Source organism: Pteropus vampyrus, unplaced genomic scaffold (genome assembly GCF_000151845.1).
Source record: "Pteropus vampyrus isolate Shadow unplaced genomic scaffold, Pvam_2.0 Scaffold24, whole genome shotgun sequence".
NCBI lineage: Eukaryota > Metazoa > Chordata > Mammalia > Chiroptera > Pteropodidae > Pteropus > Pteropus vampyrus.
This window is the reverse complement of record NW_011888805.1, coordinates 9,771,470-9,792,560: the sequence shown is the minus strand read 5'-3', so window position 1 is coordinate 9,792,560 and position 21,091 is coordinate 9,771,470. Positions and strand designations below refer to the sequence as shown.

Sequence of the window (21,091 nt, the reverse complement as noted above, 5' to 3'; positions counted from 1 at the left end):
GTAGATATTAACTGTGGGTTTGCCTCTCATTGGGGATTCTCTCTCCTACCATATGCTTCTCAGGGTCCCCTCACCCACTCCTGTGGCTCTGAGCACCACTCTTAGGCTAGAGACTCCTCAGTCCACACACTCTGGATAAATTTGCTCTTTTCTCTACACACTGGGTGCTAAATATTGAAATATAGACATAAAAGGACCATTTTTAAAGATTAGATTACTTTTAGAACTGTTTTAAAAACTAGATATGAATAATTAGAAAATGATTCTATAGCAATGTATGGGAACAAGCAAATAGATGAAAAATATTCTAGTTAACTGCTTGAATAAATGAATACAAAATTAATTTTTAAAATTCTTTATTTAAAAATCTCTTAATGCAATGTTTCATAAAAAATATATACATGTTTCTATTTACATATTTTTTATTAATTCTATTAGTTTGAATTTGATTTTAAATTCAACTTGAAAAGATTTCAGAATTTCTTCTGAAAGTAAGCACTTAAAAATACTCTAAATTTAACAAAAAAAAAAAAAAAAATCCAAAAAACAAAAAACATATAGAAGCACAGAGAAGAAAACAAATCCATTATATTTCTTGAGATGCTTAGAAAGGACCCTGGGCGTCATCTACTATCATTGGAAGCAGGGTTATTAGAGAGTGTTCACTATTACTGCTAACCTATCTATATGGAAAGGTTCAGACGTTGACAAGTTCATTTTTCAAAAAAGTCTTTGAGGTTTTTAGACCACTTGTGACAGTACCAAGCTAGCTCTTTACACTTTTATCTAAATCAAGGTCCTTCATTTGATTACTATCCATAAAGGTACAATATCTGAAATCATGATCTTTTCATGAAATCAAAGCAGAAAAACTGTTCAGGACAAGGAGATCCTTCCACATTGGTACATGCTGGCTGATCTTATGAAAACTCTTTGGTATCTGCTGTGACTCTATAACCAATCAAGGACTCTTTACCACCTTCGTCTACAAGCAGATCCACTAACACGTGTGGTTTATCGTAACCAAAGGAGGTGGTAGTGTTTCTGAGCATTGTGGACTCCTGTCTTCCTGTCTTTACTTCAGTTTTACTATTTGGAGGAAATTCTGAGTCAGATAAGAAAGTGTCCGATTCTACAACGCCACTATCAGAACCACTTCTAGAGTGATAAGAGTTTAAAGCAACGCTGCAGGGTTCAGACTGGTTGCTACTTGAATGGACAGAATCGTCTCTCTTCACTGGGGTCAGAGGGCTACCAGGAGCCGTGTCGGGGGTATTCTCTTCGATGGTCACCACTTCTGTTTCACTAGAAAAATCTTCTCTGTGCTCTACTTTTGCTGGATCGTCCTTGATATGTGAACTTGAAATTGTTGCTGGAGACAACTGCTCTTCCACCTTCTCATGTTCAGGAACAATGGGTTCATAGGTGATGGGCGATATATATTTTGATTCAGATTTTGCCTCGAAAGAGGCATTTTTTACCACAGACAGCTAAGGGAAGAGAAATCAATGGTTAAAAATAATAAATTACTAAATTTGCCTATCCTCAAAAACAAAAACAAAAACAGTCTAAGAATAATGGACAATGAAATTTACCACTAAATGGCATATTTAGGATAATAGCATAATAAAATCTGGTGGTTGCCTTTTCTTTCTTTCAAATGAAAGTATACTATGTTAAGATTAAAAACAAGGATTTTTAAAAAGTTACTATCTCACTAATATATGCTGCTTTTTGTGAATTGCCTTTCACATGTATGCACGTTACACTTATAATGGGAATACAGCTACTTATATTTTTACCATATGCCTTCATAATTATCGTTTTCATTATAATTTTCATGGGCTCATATAATTTTTTACACTGATGATTAAATAATTTCTCTAACAGTAGATGTTAAAGTGTTTCTATTTTTACTATTTACAGAACATGCTGAAATAAACATTCTTACAGATCTTTTTACTCATGAAATTACTTTAGAATAAATTCTGAAGGGTAGAATTACTAAGTCCGAAGGTGTGGCATGTTTATGGAACTATGACACTGTATATCCATTGTATGCTTACCTTCTCACCAGGGCTGTAAGGCTTTTTACTAGTCTATACCAGTTCTACTACTACTGGTACTCCTGAATATTCAGGTTTATTTTTCCTTCTCTAGTGGGTGTAAAATGGCATAATACGAACTTGCTTTCTGCTTAATTACTAATAAGGATGAGTATTATAATTCATACGTGAATTGTCCTTTGTTGATAATTCTTATTTACTTGACTGAAATGTAGCAGATTCATAATAAATTTAAATGTGCCCTTTGCATATCAGATATTATTCTTGCCGTATTTGATTCAAAAAGTTACCGTTCTATTACCCTTTAACTATTCTTTTCACCATACGAAGACTTTTAAATATAGACGTTAAAATGTCAAACTTCTAGTTTAGTCTCACTTTTGGTCATCTTTCCTACTACACTCTAATCATAATGAAGTGTTTTTATACTTGCAATTTTTCAAAACCCAGGCTTTTCTGATGCTGGGCCTTAGCGCATACTGTCTCTTAGTACCTGAATAAACTCCTATTTGTCCCTCAAGACTGCTCAGGCATCACTGCCTCTGGAAAAGTCACGATTAACCCCCACTCCAAAAAAGTCAACAAAGTCTTCACTCACATGTATATAAATCTCTGTTTTTGAACCTATCCCATCGTACACCCGTACACCCACTGAATACTCATCCTTTTCTCCCACTGGACTTTAAGTTCTTTAACAGACTCATCTAATTTTTGCCACATGCATCAAAAAGTACCTAGTGCGTAGTGAAAAATACATGGTTTTGGATGTGTGGTAGATGGAGTGATTTATGGTAGGTGACATATTGCTGAATATCATTCTACTTTTAAAAAGATTTTTAAGAAACTATCCAAAAGGTCCAAATTAACATTTTAGTATATATAATTAAAGAAAAATATTTAAATACATTACCAAGGACTTGGGTAACATGATGCTTTCTTTCTTACATGGCTTTATCTTCTTAATATGAAAACATACAACTAGAAGGATAACTACTACAAAGACTAGGAAAGCAGCAACAATTGGAATCCAAAATGAATCTAAAAAAAGGGGAAAAAATCACAAATTAGAATTAAGATGAAATACTGCTATATCCATCAATTAGTTATAAAGTCTTAGAGCTATTCTTTAATAGATTTACACATCAGGTAATTAATAAGGAAATGGTGTTAAGGAACACTGACACAGAACTCAGGAGAGATGAGCAAAAAATTAGGTCCCTGTCCTAGATAGCAACATGACTCTTTGCAATTCCACAATTCTAAACTTTCTGCAACTATACTTTCATGACACAATATGTTTAAAATAGCTTTTTCACAACAATTTCCTTACGGCCCCAAATATAAGGTGTTTCAAGAGTTCTGCTTTTTCTCTCATTTAAAGAGGGAAAAGAAGAATTTAAAAAATATAGCTCATTAGAAATAAATTCTGGTAATGTCCAGAACTCGTAGAATAAGTTAGTCTCACTCCTCAGAATTTTGTTACATTTTATATTTCAAGAATACAAATACTTATAAAGATATACAGATGTACACATATGCACACAGATACAGAGGAGAAGTTGCACAGGAATAAAGTCCCAAACCAGATAGAAAGAATATAAAATAGAGATTATACATCTATAATCGCTGTTGTGCATTTTTTCTAATGCTGTTTTTATTTTCACAGCACAATCTTCAGTATTCTTTTTCACAGTCCTCTCTTCCAAATCAACAGTACTCTGTATGTTATGGTGGTGTTTGGCTTCCTTCATGCCATTTCATTACCTTTAATCTCTATTCCAGTTACTTCTTTGGAATAGTAATTCTGGAAGTTACTACTAAATGAATGCTTGTATCACACCTATTACAGGATGTGAAAACAAATTATAATAGTAAAAGATAAAAATAACTACATAACTGAACTAGGCCAGCACTGGATTAGGAGCACTCATCAGGCAGATGGGAAGGCTGCTAGGAACCACTGTGCTGCCACCATGTGGCCACAATATCCGTCCAGTTTATAATTCGGGGTGTTGTTTTAAATTAAATGTGGGGTAGTGGCATTATTTTTAAATTTTGTAAGTAAGATTTTATTTTTCGAATTGCATAAAGGAAATTGGAATAAAATGCACTGCATTATTTTAAGTCATCTATTTGAAACTCTAGTATAATGGCCTAAAAAATATTAGTATTAAATTTTAAGTGTTTGGTTTGATTCTTCAGTCTAATTTCCATTCTTCAAAAAGATATTTGTATGATAAAATTTTTGCACATTTTTAACCTAGGAAATATATTCTAAAAACATCCTAACAATTGAAAAAATATATGTGTGTGTGTGTTTATATATGTGTGTGTGTGTGTGTGTGTGTGTGTGTGTGTATAAACAGTCATCAAAGCATGATTTATCATAGAGAAAATCTATAAATAATCTAAAAGTCCAAAAATTGGGGAACATTAAATATAATACATTCTACATGATGAAATATTCTACATATATTAAAAATAATATTAATAAATTATGTCAAATATGGAAAACATTTATAATATATGCTTAAATATTTATAATATATGCAGTATAGAAAATTATATATACTATACAATATGGTCATGGTTATTAGAAAAAGAGAAAAACAGGACGGGGAAAAAACCCACCGAACTGTGAGTAACCAAGAATTTGTTTGGATGGTAGAACTACAGATAATTTTATTTTCTTCTGGCTTTTTATATTTTTTAAATTATTTAAATAATGAACATTTAAATTTCAAAACTTCAAAGGCCCAAATTTTTGTTACCATACCTGACACTTGAGAATGCCAGTTCTAAAGTTCTATTTATTATATATATATCCCCCACACACAATGAAAAGATGAAACAAAAATTATTTTAAAACGTTGTATCCCATAATCCATTATTTAAATTAACCTATATTTATTTTTGAATATTAATTTCTAGGGCTATCCAGTTCACATTATAAACATCTTAATGAATATATAACATCTTGCTATATTAAAGTAATAAATTGACTTAGATTGCTGTGCATAATCCTGAAATGCAGACGTTTATGCACATAATTTTATACTTAACGTGTTTATTATACTTCTTTCTTTCCTGTGTCATGGCTTCCCAAATTGGTTGTTTTGTATCTTTTTATGCCTGAGAAGTGGACTTATTCTTAAAAGAGCAGAGAGTTACTGAAATTGCAAACTGTCTCTTTTCACATTAACCTATGTTAGTTATCACTTCTTATATTTAGGGGAAAATAGTATGAACTTACTTTCTTTGCTCTTATGGTCGAAAATGGTGATACAAAGTTCTCTGGATTTTTCAGTTGTCACAGACCATGTGTCTGAGATTCCTTCTGCTGCAATACAGTACGTAGAATTCAGTGAGGACACTGGAATACTTAAATGGCACTGAGTCTCATTGCAATCATCTTCTTTCTGCATGTACCTTCTATTTGTGTTCTGCATGGGAAAAAAAAACACAATGAAAATGCATGGCTCCTTTTAATCTGCCCCTCTCCCCCAAATCACCATGTTTATACCAGTCAAACACCTGGAGAAAACACATATATGATGAATGTTGAACAAGTCTAAAAATAGTATTAATATCAAATAACAAGTCAGTTTGTTACTTTGACACAGCATGATGTTATGTATCTGTTAAAATGTTCTTTATAGAAGTTATAAATTTAAAAACTCAAAGAGCAGGAATGTTCACTATTAGTTGTTAAGTCAACAAATGTTCATTAGTCCTATTTCTATAGTGCTAGAAACTTAGCTGGTGAGAGATAAAAGCATCTTTTATGAAGAATAATAAGGGTATTAAGTAGAATCTCTTGGTGGTAATACATAGAAGGGATTGAAGCAGTCTCTGGGAGTTTATCATTCGTTCAACCAGCCAAGTTCATGGCTCACCTGTGTTAGGGCCTGAAGACCACAAAGGCAGGACAGTGGTGCCTGACCTCAAATAACTGACCACAGGGTATAGAAGAGATATGAAAGAAATGCAAGGGAGTAATGAGTATGGCAAAACACTGCTATCTGGAACCAGGAATCACCAGACTATAGATGAGGAAATAGTTTACAGTATCAGAGAAGATATCAAAGGGGAGATAATACACCAATAGAATACTGAAGAATGAGCAGAAATTTGCCAAAGGAAAAAGGTGAAGGAGGAGGACATTCGTTACTTACAGGGAACTGCAAGCAATTCACCAAAGAATGAATGAAAATAAGGTTGGAAGGAATGGGCAGACAGGTAGCTGGGAAGGATGCAAAGGCCAAACCATGAAGGCCTTGTAGGCCATGCCATGAAAGAGAATTTAGATATTATTTTGTAGCTGATGGGGATTTGTTACAGGGTTTTAAGCAGTGAAGTAATATGGTTAGATTTGAACTTTAGAACAACAACTCTGCTAGCAATCAACGTGATGTTTTAAAACCTAAATCAGATGTCACTCTTCTGCTTAAATCTTTCTAGATGTACAACATTTCACTTGGAATAAAAGTTAGATCCCTCCAATGCCCAAAGACACGTAGCTCCCAATGACCTCTCTGACCTCAGCTGCTTTCATACTCTGTGCAGCCTTGCTGTTCCCTTTACCTGCCCAGTGTCCTTTTGCTAGGGTCTTTCCCTGAAACACTCCCCTTCATTACCCACAGAGCTCACCTCCTCCAGCCCTGGCTCCAGTAACACCTTCCCCATGAGGCCTGCTCTGACCACCATACTGAAAATCACTACTGCTTCCTGCCCTGCTGCCTGTACCTCTGCCCTGCTTTGTTCTTCTCTATAGCAAAATATCACTGGAGATTTGTCTGTTCTGTCTACTGCTTTCTCCTGGTGCCAAAAGGCACAGAGAACATGCTTGACAAGTATCGTTAAATAAAGGAATGGCAGCGCTGTGGAGAATGGATGGAACAGAATAATTCCAATCAGAGTGTGGTCTGTATACCAGTGCCAGAATTTAATTATATCTCCATAGTAGTACTGTTAAGCTTTTTCTTTCAAAAGCAATGACTCCAATTAGAGCTTCATATTATTTATCATTACTACCAATGAGGAAGAAAAGATTAAAATGATCCTTATCTTACTAGTAGAAAAATGAAAACATTATAGGTTAAAATCCTAGATTAGGGCTGTGCTGTTAAACAAGGCAAAGAAGAAATTTAAATGTGTTCACTTGGCCAGTGTTAGTGATCAACTCCAACATCAATTCCCTTCAAAAGCATTCACATATTTCTTTTTTTTTTACCAAAACCTAGGATCCACAAGTCTTGTCTGAATAGTCAGAAGCATTCTACTTTCTTATACTATACACATAAATGACTTACACTAGTGGTAGAAAAATTTCCATTTTGAAAAAGATGAAATAGAAACACATACCTCACTTCCATTTATTCTCACACACACATTGTACATGAATGTATAACAAGTAGTTTCTTCATCATATATGACTCCCAGCTCTTTTTCATTTACAATAACTAAAGGATGATATATATCAATAATGATATGGTCTTCCTTCTGTCTGATATCCAGTTTAGGTGGTCCAACTTCCCCTGGGTTGGCAGCGAAGAAGACAAAAAAGAAGTAAAATCAGTACTAGCCCTGGAACTTTAGAGTACACTATATAAAATTACCGGAATCAATCAACCTACTATTTTTTTTTTGTTCTAAAGCAGAACCACATTTAAACCATTTCAAAAAGATCTAGAAGACATTCTGCGTCCTTAATAAAGAGATGTTTAATAAATCTCTTCAGGAAAGAAGTATTCTTACCTAAACTCCTCTTCAACAGTTTAAATTCATTTCTAGTGCTAAAAAAAATAGTTCGTCATGTAAAAAACCTCAAGTTATTTTTTTCTTTTATCTTTGGTTCTGTAGATTTTTTAAAAATGGTTTTCTAAAAAAACCACTTCAGGAAAGGCATTTATCTTTGAACCCTCACCGAAACTTTTTGTATCTCCAACATCTATGGATGTCTGGCACGAAGGCTACATAAAAGCTTGCTAAAATATTCATTTTTTATTGTGAAAATCAGAATTAGATATTCATTCGGTCAACAAATATTTATGTGTCTGATGTTTGGCACTTTGCTGATGAACCATTTATCTACTCTTCACTTATTTACTGCACAGCTACCAAGTGCCAGGCAGGTCTGCTTTTACTCACCAATGTATCCTCAGGGGCTAACATACTTTCTGGCACATAGTATGCCTTTGACAAATCCATGTGGGAAAAATCTGACATATGGATGGTATAAGTATCAGCTCTTTCTACCGGCAAAGGCATGAACTCTAGGGAATAAAACTATTTCAAAGGCAAGTAGAGAAAGGGCTATGGAAAGGACCAAGTAGGCACAATCTGAAAAGCAGGAGGAGAACAAGGCAGCGGTTGAAGTAATGAAGCATGAAGCTGAATAAAATAGGAGGAAATGAAGCTGGAAGTCAAAGCATAGAAGGACTAGAAGACTAGGGAGGAGTCAAGTGACTAAAGGATTCTTTTACCCTGGAGTGAGGGTTTGAGAGCTACAAGGTAGGATGTTAGTCAGAAAAGAGGGATTGGCACTGAAGATCCTACAGCCTGAAGTAATAACAAAGATCAAGTATACATGGGAATGGGATGCTGGAAGCACGCAGAGCTGAAAAAATCACTGGGGCTGAAGAGATTACGGAATTCTAAAATTGTTTTAATGTATGAAGTTGGTATTAAAATTCCCACAGGTCTTGAAGATTTGGGGCAGAGAGGAAGAATGAGAGCAGCTGCCAAAGTCCTTACTGAATGTAACTCAGAAAGGAATAACAGAGAAGACAAGGAGAAGAAGGGTGCTACAGAGTCTAGGTGGGCAGCACTGATCTGTATTTGTATGGAGTAAAACTGTAATGGTTTAGTAGGGGCCGAGCAACGGGCACCTCTTAGTCCTATTTTGTGGGGCTTGAGAGACAAGGAAGACATGAACTCCCTAAATTCCTGCAAATGTTTCTTGGATATTGTAATAATTTTTAGGAACTGTTAATAAAAGCAAATATATACAAAAGACGTGTAAGTATTTTCAAGTTTGGAATTTAGACATGTATATATTCTACTCACCTTGTTTGCACAAAATAAATTCTTTGGACTCTACATAGGCTGATTCTTTTTGTCCAAGCCTAGCTTTAACTCTGGCCCATAAAGGAATTGATGGATCAGGAATCTTGTTAAAGATATTACAGTAATAATCAGAGGTTTTGCAGGCATCAATCCACGTTGTCTCACTAAAATGAAGAGGAATAAAGAAACATAAAGGTAACTTTTATTAATATATAAACTTCAACCATCTCTATCGATGCTTTGCTTTTGATTCACAGTATGGAGCCGGTAGAAAGAGCTGAATAAGAACAGGATGGAGAAGCTAGAATAAGTAGGGAGCCCTTACTTTTTGGTGAGAAGTACTACAAATTCCTTTATAATAAAGAGGCTCAATTCAAATGATAAGACCTGTACAAACCACATTCTACATTTCCTCTTTAAGCAACTTCAGATTCCATTAACATGATCATTACTTAATTACAGAATCCAACACATTACATATACACTATAGGAAGACACGATTACTTATTTAATACAGAACTGTAAGTTTTATTAGTTGTGCCTTAAAATCTTTGAAGTTAGTGATACTTGTCTACTTCAATTTTGACAGGAAAAAACTAAGTGGCAGGAAATATTCTGAAAAGAACTAATTTGCATCCTTGGTGCTTCTAGACGTCTGCAAGCTGTTCAGGAAGTTTTGCCACATGCGAAGGAAGGATGACGGAAGAAAACAACGAGCCTATGGAATGTGCAAAGACCCAGACAAAAACGATAAAAAGTGTAAGAGAGTAACACTCACCCGTAGATCTTTACCTGGACAATAAAAACAAGCGTCTGCTGTGGCATTGGGTAATCCCAAGATACGACAGTATTCAAGTTGTGGGCCTTAACGTTAACATTGGTTGGTAGAGGCACTGTAAGAGATTCCAAAAGTATAATGGACAATAGTAAGAAATTAACATTAACACTAGAAAACCTTATTATAAGAAGCCATGTTAACCAAACATATATTTTGAAGGAAAACAAAAATTCACCAGACTAGATAATAAAATTATTTAAATTAGATTTCTAAAAATTAATTTTATTGAAAAATGTGTAGAAGAGTTCTGATTCATTTTAAATTAGTGCAACAACACTGTGATAGAAAGGAAACACGAATATGAGGCAATAAATTCCTATAATGTTTTAGGCGTTTCTAAAATAAATGCACAATAATCCTCAATTCATTTAATTGCTAGGATTTTCCATATTTGATAACACCAATTGTATTCGAAGTCAAGGGAAGATCTGGCTAAAAAAGAGGTGGCCAATTTCACTCTACAATACTAGCCAGGCTCTCAATCCTACACCCCACAGAATTACACATCTTTTAAAACCTTTTCTATTGCACAGGAATAGATGCCTAATGATTGGCTGAAGGAACTACTGACCAGCTATATCAACATTTTGCTGGCGTATGCAGGACTTTTTACAAAACATACCCAATATTTTTTCTTGCCTTTGCTCTTTTAAACCATTTCAGAAAAACGTTTGTTGATGTGAGCCACATGAGGGAACAGGCAGAAGTCACTTTAACATCTTGTCATCAGACGTTACCAAAACCGTAATCTAGTTATTAAAAGTAGCCATCCCCCCCTCCCCCATGCAGTGTAAAAAGTTGTTGTCCATCATCCCTTGGGAAATTGAACACACATGCACATCTCCTCCCTTCCTCTTTTCCTCTCCCTCCCTCCTCCCGCTTCCTTCCCTTCTTTATAAATGAAGGTATAGATAATAAGAAGACCGAAAATGGAAAACTCCATTAAATATGATTTACTCATACAATTAAAATAAATAAATGAATGGCAATGTGGCCACAGTTCAGTGGCTTCCAATCATAACTTACCATCCTCCTCAAAAATTCTGAGAGAGCCCAAAGTATATTTTTTAAAGCATCCCAGATGATAATGATGATCACTCAGGTTTTGATCAAGTAGACTGCTCTAATAAGAAAAATATCCCATCTATGGCATGCTACCCTGAACAAGCCCGATCCCATCTGATCTCAGAAGCTAAGCAGGGTCTGGTCTGGTTAGTACTTGGATGGGAGACCACCTAGGAAGACCAGGTGCTGTAGGCATAAAAATAAAAAAATAAGGGATTGTAAGCTGACAAGGTCCTTGCAATCTGTGAGGCCAACCAAGAGTTGCCTCATCTATAAATAAATAAACAAACAAACAAACAAACAAACATAAAAAATTTAAGAAACTATTAAAAAAAAAACATAAATAAGAAAAGAAAAAGAAAAATATTCCCTGGTTTGGACTTTAAAAAATCTGGGTTCTTTCTTGGCTATGCTATTAAATATTTCCTTCAGATTTCCTCATCTGTCAAGTGAGGTGTTAATTTCACACACATAAGATATTTGCTTACTGTTAAAGGAAACACCTACTACACAGGGTACAGTGGAGTAGACTGAGGTTTGCTTAATAGGGTTCCTTTTTCTATGGTAGGTTTGTACTTGGACTACCTGAAACAACGTAGTCTCGAATAGCTTAAAATCTATGGTTGAGGTGGAAATAAAAGGCACCCAGTTCAATTCAACCTTGATATCAAATAACGATCACGCATATAAACAGAATTTTGCAACCAGATAAGAGCGGTAGTTGATGCATGGAAAACTCATATAATGCATCTGAACTTCCTTCAGAAGCCACTTCTTAATTTTAGCATCTTTTGCTTTTCCAGAGGCTGAGAATTTTCAAACCAGCAGGTCCTGTTTTCTTTTTAACAATCCTTCCCTTGATTACTCTCCCTAGTCTTGCATTTACTAGAAGCAAGAAGAAACCACAGAACACCTTCAACACTTTGCGTGGAAACCTCCTTAGCTAGGTCACACAGGTCACCAGGTACATTTCTTAGTGTAGCCATGCTTTCTGCCACTGCATGACAAGGATCCACCTTCCTCCAATTTCCAATAATGATGAGTGCTTCTCTTCCTTTTAAAAAATGATTCCCAGTAGGATGGACATTTTAACTGTATATACTCAATCTGAAATTCCTGTATTTGAGGAAATGGCATATAGAAGTCAATCTAAATCCTGGAATATCGAACAAAGTGCATTTATATTTAAGAGAGGACTGAATCATGTATTATAAAACCACAAACAATAGAAGATTTGTACAACATTAGATTAGTTTTTAATGTGAATCAAATCATATTTCTCATAATTTAAGTAAAAGCTTGACATGGTTAAACTAAGACAAGGACTTAAATCGTAGCTTTCAAAGTAATCAAGACAGACAGGTGTCAGGAGGAAGAGCTTTTGATGGATTATTACAGACAGAAATTACTACAAGATTAAAGGAGAAGCTTTTAAATATTTACACCAAAAGATATAACTTGTGGTTTTCATGCCACCAGACGAGAAACCATGCGGTTATTAGACAACTGCTTTTGTCATCTTACCAAAATGACATAATAGATATGAGTAGTTTCTCATTAAATGTCAGAATTTTGTAACCTAAGTTTAAATTGTTACATATTCAGATTAAAATAACTAGGGCTTACAGCAAACTTACATTTATAATAAATTTACCTTATATAAATGAAAACATGTATAAACAGTAAGAGAGTATTATGTATGGAATTTAAAGAAAGATCCTACTAGAGTATCTCACAAAATAAAATAATCTTACAGATCTCTCCATCTCTTTAAAATGCCCATAGTTTTCTGTAACTCATGTTGTCTTTGGAAATGAGTTCAGAGTTATTTGGTGCATTATATTTGTATACTAACCAGAGAAAACTTTAGCTATTTTAAGATCTGCTTCCTAGAACTCTTCAGAACACCTGAGGATTTAACAAAACTAGACGCAGGAGAAAAAAATCAGTTTTTCATAACATTCCATTACAATGCAGGAAAAAAAAGAGTTTCTGGTTACAGCCAACTGTTTCCTGGTGATAAATGAGATGACACAGTATATAAAAAAAGAGCAAAGGAGGGGACAGAAAATATCCACAAAGAGCAGCAAGTACTGAAGCAGTACACTCAACGGGGCAATGAGGATGTCACAAAAGATCAAAACACAGAGCAGCAAGAACAGCTTTGTAATAATTCCTGGAGAGGGGAGAGTAAAGGAGGACACAAACAACTACAGACAATTTCAGATTTCCTCTTCATGGATGGTGAAAGAAGTAAGGGCTACGACCTGTGCTACACCTTGTAACTGCCAAAAGCACCTGTGCCTCTACTGAAAGAGTGACAGCCACAGGAGTGCTCCACTGATTTTAACACAATAGCATAAAAAGACTGTCTGGAATATGTGCCATCTACGGCAGAACAGAGCTCATACTCTGTAGACACCATTGGACAATCTGCCTCTATGGGAAGGGCAAACTGAGGAGCAAAAAGAAGCATAAAGGGGCCAGGAATTAAGTTGTTTTTGTGGATTTCAAGTCACTTGACATAACCCTAAAACAAATGCTCCAAGTTAAAGCATCCAGACCCTTTCCTGAATGAATGACTCTTAAAAGAGATCTAACACTCTCTTCATGTTAAAGATGCAAGGCCATGGATATTTTCACAAAAGTTTCTTCTTACACTGCAAAGTGCGAAATGTCACGAGAAATCTAGACAGATAAAGTGAAAAATATCATATCAAGACTTTTGCATTTTTTTTTCAGAATATATTTATGGTCATGATCTCTAACTCTTGAATAGTTTCCTAGTATAGACAAAATGTCTATTTTTCTTAATGCTTTCCAACTTTTTCTCTTAGCAAGTAGTAGTGTCCTACAGATTTAAGAGAATTCTTACATATGATGTTTCAAGTGTTCATAAAAGTTTTTTCATTGAAACTTTCCTATATTTCAGGGTTTTGAAATTCAGGAATCACATATCCATTGCTTTATGAGAGTAATGGAAAAACAGTCTATTTTCTACTACATTATTTTCTTTTTTAAATTTTTTTAATTTCATTTTATTGGCATATGATTTACAGCATGGTATAAGTTTAAGGTGTATATCTTAATCGCTTGACTTATATACACTGCAAAATAACCAAAATAAGTTTAGTTACCATCCATCATCTCATATAGATATAAGAAAAAAAAGAGAAAACAAATGTCTTTTTCCTTGTAATGAGAACTTTTGGGATCTACCTTCTTAGCATCCTGTGAATATACCATCTAGTAATATTATAGTCATTACGTTGTACATTACATCCCCATACTATATTCTTACACCTGCAGAAAAAGATAGTTTCAAAACTAAGAGTTTGAGTGAGGACACCTAAAACGCTTCCAGTCTATTTTACCTTCTATATAATAGTTCCTCAGCTGGGTCAAGACCCCTAGTGTCCCCACAGTCTTCTCTCATCCTTGTCTGTCTTTGGGACCTATTCTGGTTTATCACTCGCTCTCTTAAAATGTGGAGCCCAGAAGCGATGCAACAGATGTGAATGAAATACTTTCTTTCTTCTCTTATTTTAAGAGATAGGCATATGGAATAGTGGCTTATACTGAACTTATAATTGACAAAATCCCCCAGATCTTTTACTCAAACCACCACCAAGTTAGGGCTTATCCAATAAATACCTGCTCGACCAATTTACTGACGTAAAATGCAGGATTTTATTCTTGCTCCTGTTTAACCAATTTCATCTAGTTGGGTTTGTTTGGCATGCCAATAAATTCTAACTGGACCAGTAGTCATTTCTCAAGACTAACATCCTTTTGGACTGAGTCATTCTAAGTTGAGAAATACTTTAGGAACTGAAAAAATAAAAAAGGCCTTTTCAGGAAAAAGGTGAAAGAACATATTAGGTGCTAAGTCTATTTAAATTCCTCATATAGATGAGTTTTTTTTAAGCCAACACAAATTTCTCATCTATAACTAAAATAATTTAATATTATAAAATATATTTGTTAAAATAATGGTGCTCATAATTGAATGACAATCACTAGCATATATTATACATTTACTACAGGACAAGGAATGTGCTCAACTTTTTTACGCATTATCTCAGTTAAGCACCACAACCATCCTATGAGGGACGTAATATTATTATACATATTTTTACTGGTGAGAACAAAGGCTTAGAAAAGTTATCTAAAGACTTGACAATATGTAAAGTTTTGTTGGTTTTAATTAAGAAAAGCTGCTTAAGTGTCATTTTTGGCATAGTTTAATAAAATATGGGGAAAGCAACCTCCATATGTAAATAGGAATTGGAGATAATTGTTTTCTGATGACTTCATAAGCACCTGCTTCAAGTAATTTCGCCTGATTTATTATACTGTCACAATTAAATGATGGCCACTGCAAAATATGAACAATGTATTCAAATAAATCATTTCTTTAAAATAGATAAGACTAAAATGCATACTTCATATTAAGGTTACTATGTATTATGATAATCCAAAATAAAGACATTCCCTTAATAAGAAAATGACAAGTAAACTGATTCCTTCTTGTCAGGAATTCATTTAATTCTGGTTCAACTCTTATTCTGATTGTCTGTCTAATTAAAATGGAACCAATAATTATTCATCTAGTTCATACAACAACTGCACTATTGCTGTGTGCTGCCAAATTTATAAGATAGCTCTTTAAATGGGCTACTTTAGGTATTCTTTTATACAGAAATGAAATACGGAACTTTCAAAGTCCATATGAATCACGCATCAGAATAAAATGAAAAAGAAAATTAATAATACCTGTGCCATAAATACAATTAAAATAATCTTAAATATTTGGAATCTCTATAATAAATAAAAATAGAATCTTAAGGAAATAATGAAAAATTTAAACACACCCAGAGCATTATCCTAAAGTCGGAGCATGAGTAGAAGCACCCATTGAAAAAGTAGAGAAGGTGAAGTAAGAGCCCCACGTCTGTGCTCGAGGGCAGTCTGCTCTTCAGATATTACAGAGTGGGAAAAGCAAACTGGGAGAAGGCAGCCACTAGCAGGCACTGATTCACTGAAAGATTTATATTACTTTTATATGTAAAAGTGTATGAAAAGTGAAACACTACTTATTAGATGGCGCACATGGACTTATTTCCATATCAATTCACTTAAATATTAATGAAAGCCTCCAACTGTAATATAATACATTCCCAACCACTTGGATTTTTCAGAGGCTGGCTATATTCTCTTGCCTGTTTCCCTGTTCCTACTAGGTCCCCTCATCTAAGATGAACTTCCAAATACACAGTCAAACCCAGCACTAGTAAGAGTTAACACACTGACTGTGTATTAAGTGCCAAGCAGGAGAGACAGGGAAGCTAACCAAGAGCCAGAAGCAGGCTGTCCCTGTGGGTTTTCCTCCTACTCTCTGGAGAGTTTGTGTTTTAAAATAACTTTAAAAGCATAACTTTAAAAGCATTGGGAACACAACAAAAGCTAGAGAAATGTACTGAAAAAACTAGATAACTGTACTGAAAATACACTGAAAAAAAGGGGAGGGTGTGTTGCCGACATTTGTGTTTAGAAAATGCTGGCATACTGAGGTCATAGCAGATCTTTCCATGGGGAACATGCAGGCAATTCTACTCCCAGGACCTGCTTCAAGGATGAGCAGCAAATTGTGCAGTCACAAGAGGTGCCATGCTTAGGAGGGCCCTGTACGGGAAGAGCCTGGCACTGGTTTAATATTCTGCCTGAATGAAGAACCTGAGTCATCCTCTTCCTCTCTTCCACATCAAGTCACCTCATCAACTCCTCCCACACTTAAACAGCGACCTGATTAACCTCTCTAGTTGATTCTACCCCGTAATTATTTTATAAGATGAATGGTTTTTCTAAATAGCAATTCTGACCCTACATAAAATCATTTCTCCTCTTAAAATAATCCAATGGCTGCCCACTGACTTGAGCAAGGTACAGTGATCATATTATTTTGTTGACACAGCACCTGTACTTTCAGGTACATTATTTCTCTTGTAGGAACTCTCCTACCACCATCCCCTGCGACAATGTCCTTCCCATGTGAGCTGGCACCTGACCCAAGCCGGACAAATCAGAGCTTTCCTCTGGGATTAAGATAGAAGAAGCTGCAAGATGTCAAAATCAAAGCTGTCAACATCCATAATTCCTGCCAACTAAAGAAAGCTGTCAGTGCTCAGAGTTAGTATTAAAAAATAGAGAGTCTTGGCAGTTTGACTTCCTAGTTGAGCTTCCTGAGGCCTAGCTGGCATCTCTACCTTTCTGTTTAACTCTTGCTTAGACTCTCAGTCTTGCTTAGACTGATCAATTCCTCTTTTTGCCTAAGTCAGCCAAAGCTGTGTTTCTATCCTTTGCTGTTACACTTGACTGTAAGGAAGCACTTCATTAATTGGTTCCTACCTCTCCGCCCTTCCTATCTGCCCCTGCATCCTCACACACACATTCTACAGTAAAATGCTTAATATTCCACTCATTCAACATGCTGTTTCACACTTCTTCCTATGCACACACAAGTCTCTCTGCACCTCCAGTTCCAACTCTGGGGTCATCTTCTCATCTTTCTGACTCCCCTGGTCAGAGCCAGGCACCCCTGTCTTGCTTTCCAGTAAACAGCCTGTGCATTAAATTCAAGCTCTTATCACAATGTACTACAACTGCCCTTGTGGATGACTAACTTGTCCTAGGGAATGGCAGTTTGCAGAGTAGTTAAGAACCTGGGACTCTGGAGCCCAACTCCCAGGCTGCCCACCGAGTACCCAGAGACTTCTCTACAAATTGGGCAGACCTCCATATGCCTCACTTTTTCATCCATAAATGGAGATACCAATAGCACCTAGTTTATAGGGTTGTAGTGAAAATGAGATGTGATCAGAACTTACAATGGTGCCCAGCACTTAATAACTGTTAGCTATATAATTATGATCCTTGAAAGCAGAAACCGAGTAACTCCAATTTTTCTATATCCAACACCTGGTACAATGTCTGTCCCAGGAAATGAGTGTTTGCTTGACTTTTAAAGAACAAGCCAGTGAGCTGGATACGAATGGAACACACCTAACAGAAGCTCACGGAGGAAGACATAATACAAGGCTTCAGACTGTTTGTCAAGGGTGATGGAAGTTGGGCCTCCCTGATCCCTTCCAGGCGATTGCTAGCTGTGGATACTGAGGAGACACTCAAGATTGAAGGGGTTTCTGATAATTTAGGTTTATCCCTCTAGCAGAAGAGATTTACTGATTTTATTAGAGCTCCGAATCACCATTACACCGAACTTTAGAAAAGCGTAATCTCAGCATCTGTTTTCTGAGAAATTTCAATCAGCAGTCAGAAATAAAATGCTTCCAGGAACCAAGCTATGCAAAGAGACCTACCACCTGACAGACTGGCTCGTAAGTGCACGAGCACCGCTTCCAGACATACGCAAAACGGCCAATTACTGCCACTTAATTCTCAGATGACGAAAGAACAACTTCTCGTCCATCCTAAGGATTTGACCCTCGTCCCCAAGAGTTTAGTATTTAAATCTTGAGCTGTGGCCACAGTGTACAAATGCTGAAGAAACTCGCTTATTTAAAAATTAAACATTAAAAGAACTGGAGAACCGAGAGGCTTGTTTTGTTGTTTTGGCAGCAACAAAAGAGGAGAAGGAAAGGGAACCTGAAGGGCGCAAACCGCGGAGACCCCGAGTCGCCTTCCCAGGGGCCAACCGCACAGGACTTTGCCGCTCCCGAGAGTCCGAGAAACCCGACACCCAGGGCGAATGCGGGTGCGGCCCCGCCGGGCGGGGCTTCCTGGCTGGGGCGGTTTCCTCCCCGGCCCCCCCTGCTCCCCGTCCCCACCCGGCCGCGACCCTGCCGCAAGCGACAGTACCCGAGGACAGCTCCGGATCCGTGGCGCTCATCTCAGCCCTGCTCGTGGCCTGCGTGATGACAACGAGAAGGAGGAAGAGAGCCATTCTGCTCTGCATATTTTCGGGGTGCGACCCCGAGCAGCAGAGAGCGTCCCGACCAGCGCGGCCCTCAGGCCTGAGCCTCGCGTCACTTCCGCCACCGCAGACCCGCGGCGGAGCTGGGGCGTGGGTCGTGAAGCCCAGACCGAGACTCGGAGACGCCACCACGCCCAGGAGGCGGGGCCAGAACGGGGGAGGCGGGGCTAGAGTGGGGAGGCGGGGCCGGGTGGCTGGAGCCAGCCAGGTTGGGGACCCTGCATGAGCCGAGAGGCGGGATCCCGACTAGGACTAAAAGGCCAGGAGAGGCCAGTTTCGAGGAAGCACGGCGTTATGGGCATGACAGTCTGGGGTTGTGACCTGGGCTCACGGGTTTGTGAGGAACTTGGATCCAAAGGTTACGTTCTTTCGGCTTGGCACCACCTTCCGGGATTCTTCTTCCTATTTTTTTCAGTGTTCGTGATTGCAGAACTCCGCCCTAGGCAACAGCCCAGCCACAATTATTTTACCCTGTTAGACTTCGCTATCCAGGCATTTGGAAACCTGAGAGTTTAGAACAGAAATAACCGTTAAGTGCCTTCTCTAATTCCTGCATTTGTATTTATTAAGCATCCTCATCATAAGATCTACCCGTTTTCTTTGTGACCACATCTATTATTCTGCGTCTCTCCCCTTCCACTTCAGCTATGTTGGATATGCATATAGCTAACTACGTCACCTGCTTCAAGTCTCTGCTTACCATGGCCTTATGCAAAAATTTGGAATTGCAACCCATCTTCTCATTCTCTTTAACTTGCCTACTATTTTTTCATGGCACTTATCACCTTCCTTCACACCCTACAACTGGCATATTGATGTTTATTTTCTCCTCCCTCTATAACGCAAGCTGAAAACTTCGGCACTCAATTAGTATTTGTTGAATGAAAGAATGCATAGTTACACTAGAGCTTAGCAAAATTTTAGAGAGAAAACCCTTATAAAAATACTGCACAAACTCGAGTGGAATTATTAGCTGGATTGTTTTATTTATATTCATAAATCCCTTAGCTAGTACTTCTCTGCCTTCAATGTACAGGTGAATCACCTGGGCATCTTGTTAAAATTCAGATTCAGATTCAGTAGGTATGATTCAGATTGGGGCTTGAGATGCTACATTTCTAACAAGATACACAAAGAATGCCGATGCCACTGGCTCTAGGACCACACTTTGAATAGGAAAGCTTTAGCTCCATCTAGGCCAAGTTTTGTTTGATGACTGCAGATGCCCACTATATTAGTACATTCAGGCTGCTATTACAATGTGTCATGGATCGGATGGCTTATGAAAAACAATTTTATTTCTCATAGTTCTAAAGGCTACAAGTCAGATCAGGACTGGTGAGCAGAGGGAGAAGTTGATCTGTGATGCCATTGCAACAAAGTCTTCAATGACCCCTTAGGACTGGGATGGCCTTTTAGAGGTGTCTTGAGTTAGTATGAATGTCTCAGCCTTCAACTGCCAGCATTGAGTAATCATTGGATGCAAACCACTCTTGGAAAGGAACATGATGCTGTCCATATATTTAACTGAGGCATTCTCCAAAGAGTGATAAGAGCTGAAGGTTTCTGCCAACAGCGCTCCCAGTAGCGGGGAGGGCATGGGCCTAAGTCTTCTATTCCTGAAGGGGGAATCTGGGCAGAGCTTCACAATCAGCGCCCACCACAGTGGACAATCTGTTTGAGGCACTGTGTTAGTCACTTGGTAACTAAAGATATTTATTAATTCATGAAATGTTATTGAGTGCCACTATGTGCTCAGCACTGCTATGCACTGAGATATAGATCTGAGCAACACAGATTGGCCCCTGCCTTCGTGGAGCTTACTGAGGGATTAAACAAGCATTAATCAAGCTATTACACAAATAACTACCAAAACTGTGGTCATTGTTATCAAAGAGAGCAATGGATTTACAGGAGCATAAAGAGAAACTTAGTCTAAGTGTTAAGGAAATTTTTTCTTAAGACAATTATAATTATGTTATGAGGTGAAGGACAAGGGAGAATTAGCCTCCATAAAACTTAGGGGGTGGGAGGTTACAGGCTAGTAAGAGAGGTAGGAGA

The 21,091-nt window shown here is 37.1% G+C and overlaps 1 protein-coding gene and 1 pseudogene across 1 annotated transcript; one reads left to right on the top strand and one right to left on the bottom strand.

Annotated features, from left to right (window-relative positions):
• Positions 1–530: 530 nt before the first annotated feature.
• Positions 531–19,119, bottom strand: IFNGR1 (interferon gamma receptor 1). The gene is made up of 7 exons (XM_011356163.2): positions 18,916–19,119; positions 9,913–10,027; positions 9,135–9,298; positions 7,431–7,603; positions 5,320–5,509; positions 2,977–3,104; positions 531–1,490 (listed from the first exon to the last, which is right to left on the bottom strand). Exons 1-7 carry the CDS (start codon positions 19,010–19,012, stop codon positions 921–923), a joined length of 1,437 nt encoding a protein of 478 aa, XP_011354465.1. The 5' UTR covers positions 19,013–19,119; the 3' UTR covers positions 531–920.
• Positions 11,115–11,232, top strand: LOC111737241 (annotated as a pseudogene).
• Positions 19,120–21,091: the final 1,972 nt, after the last annotated feature.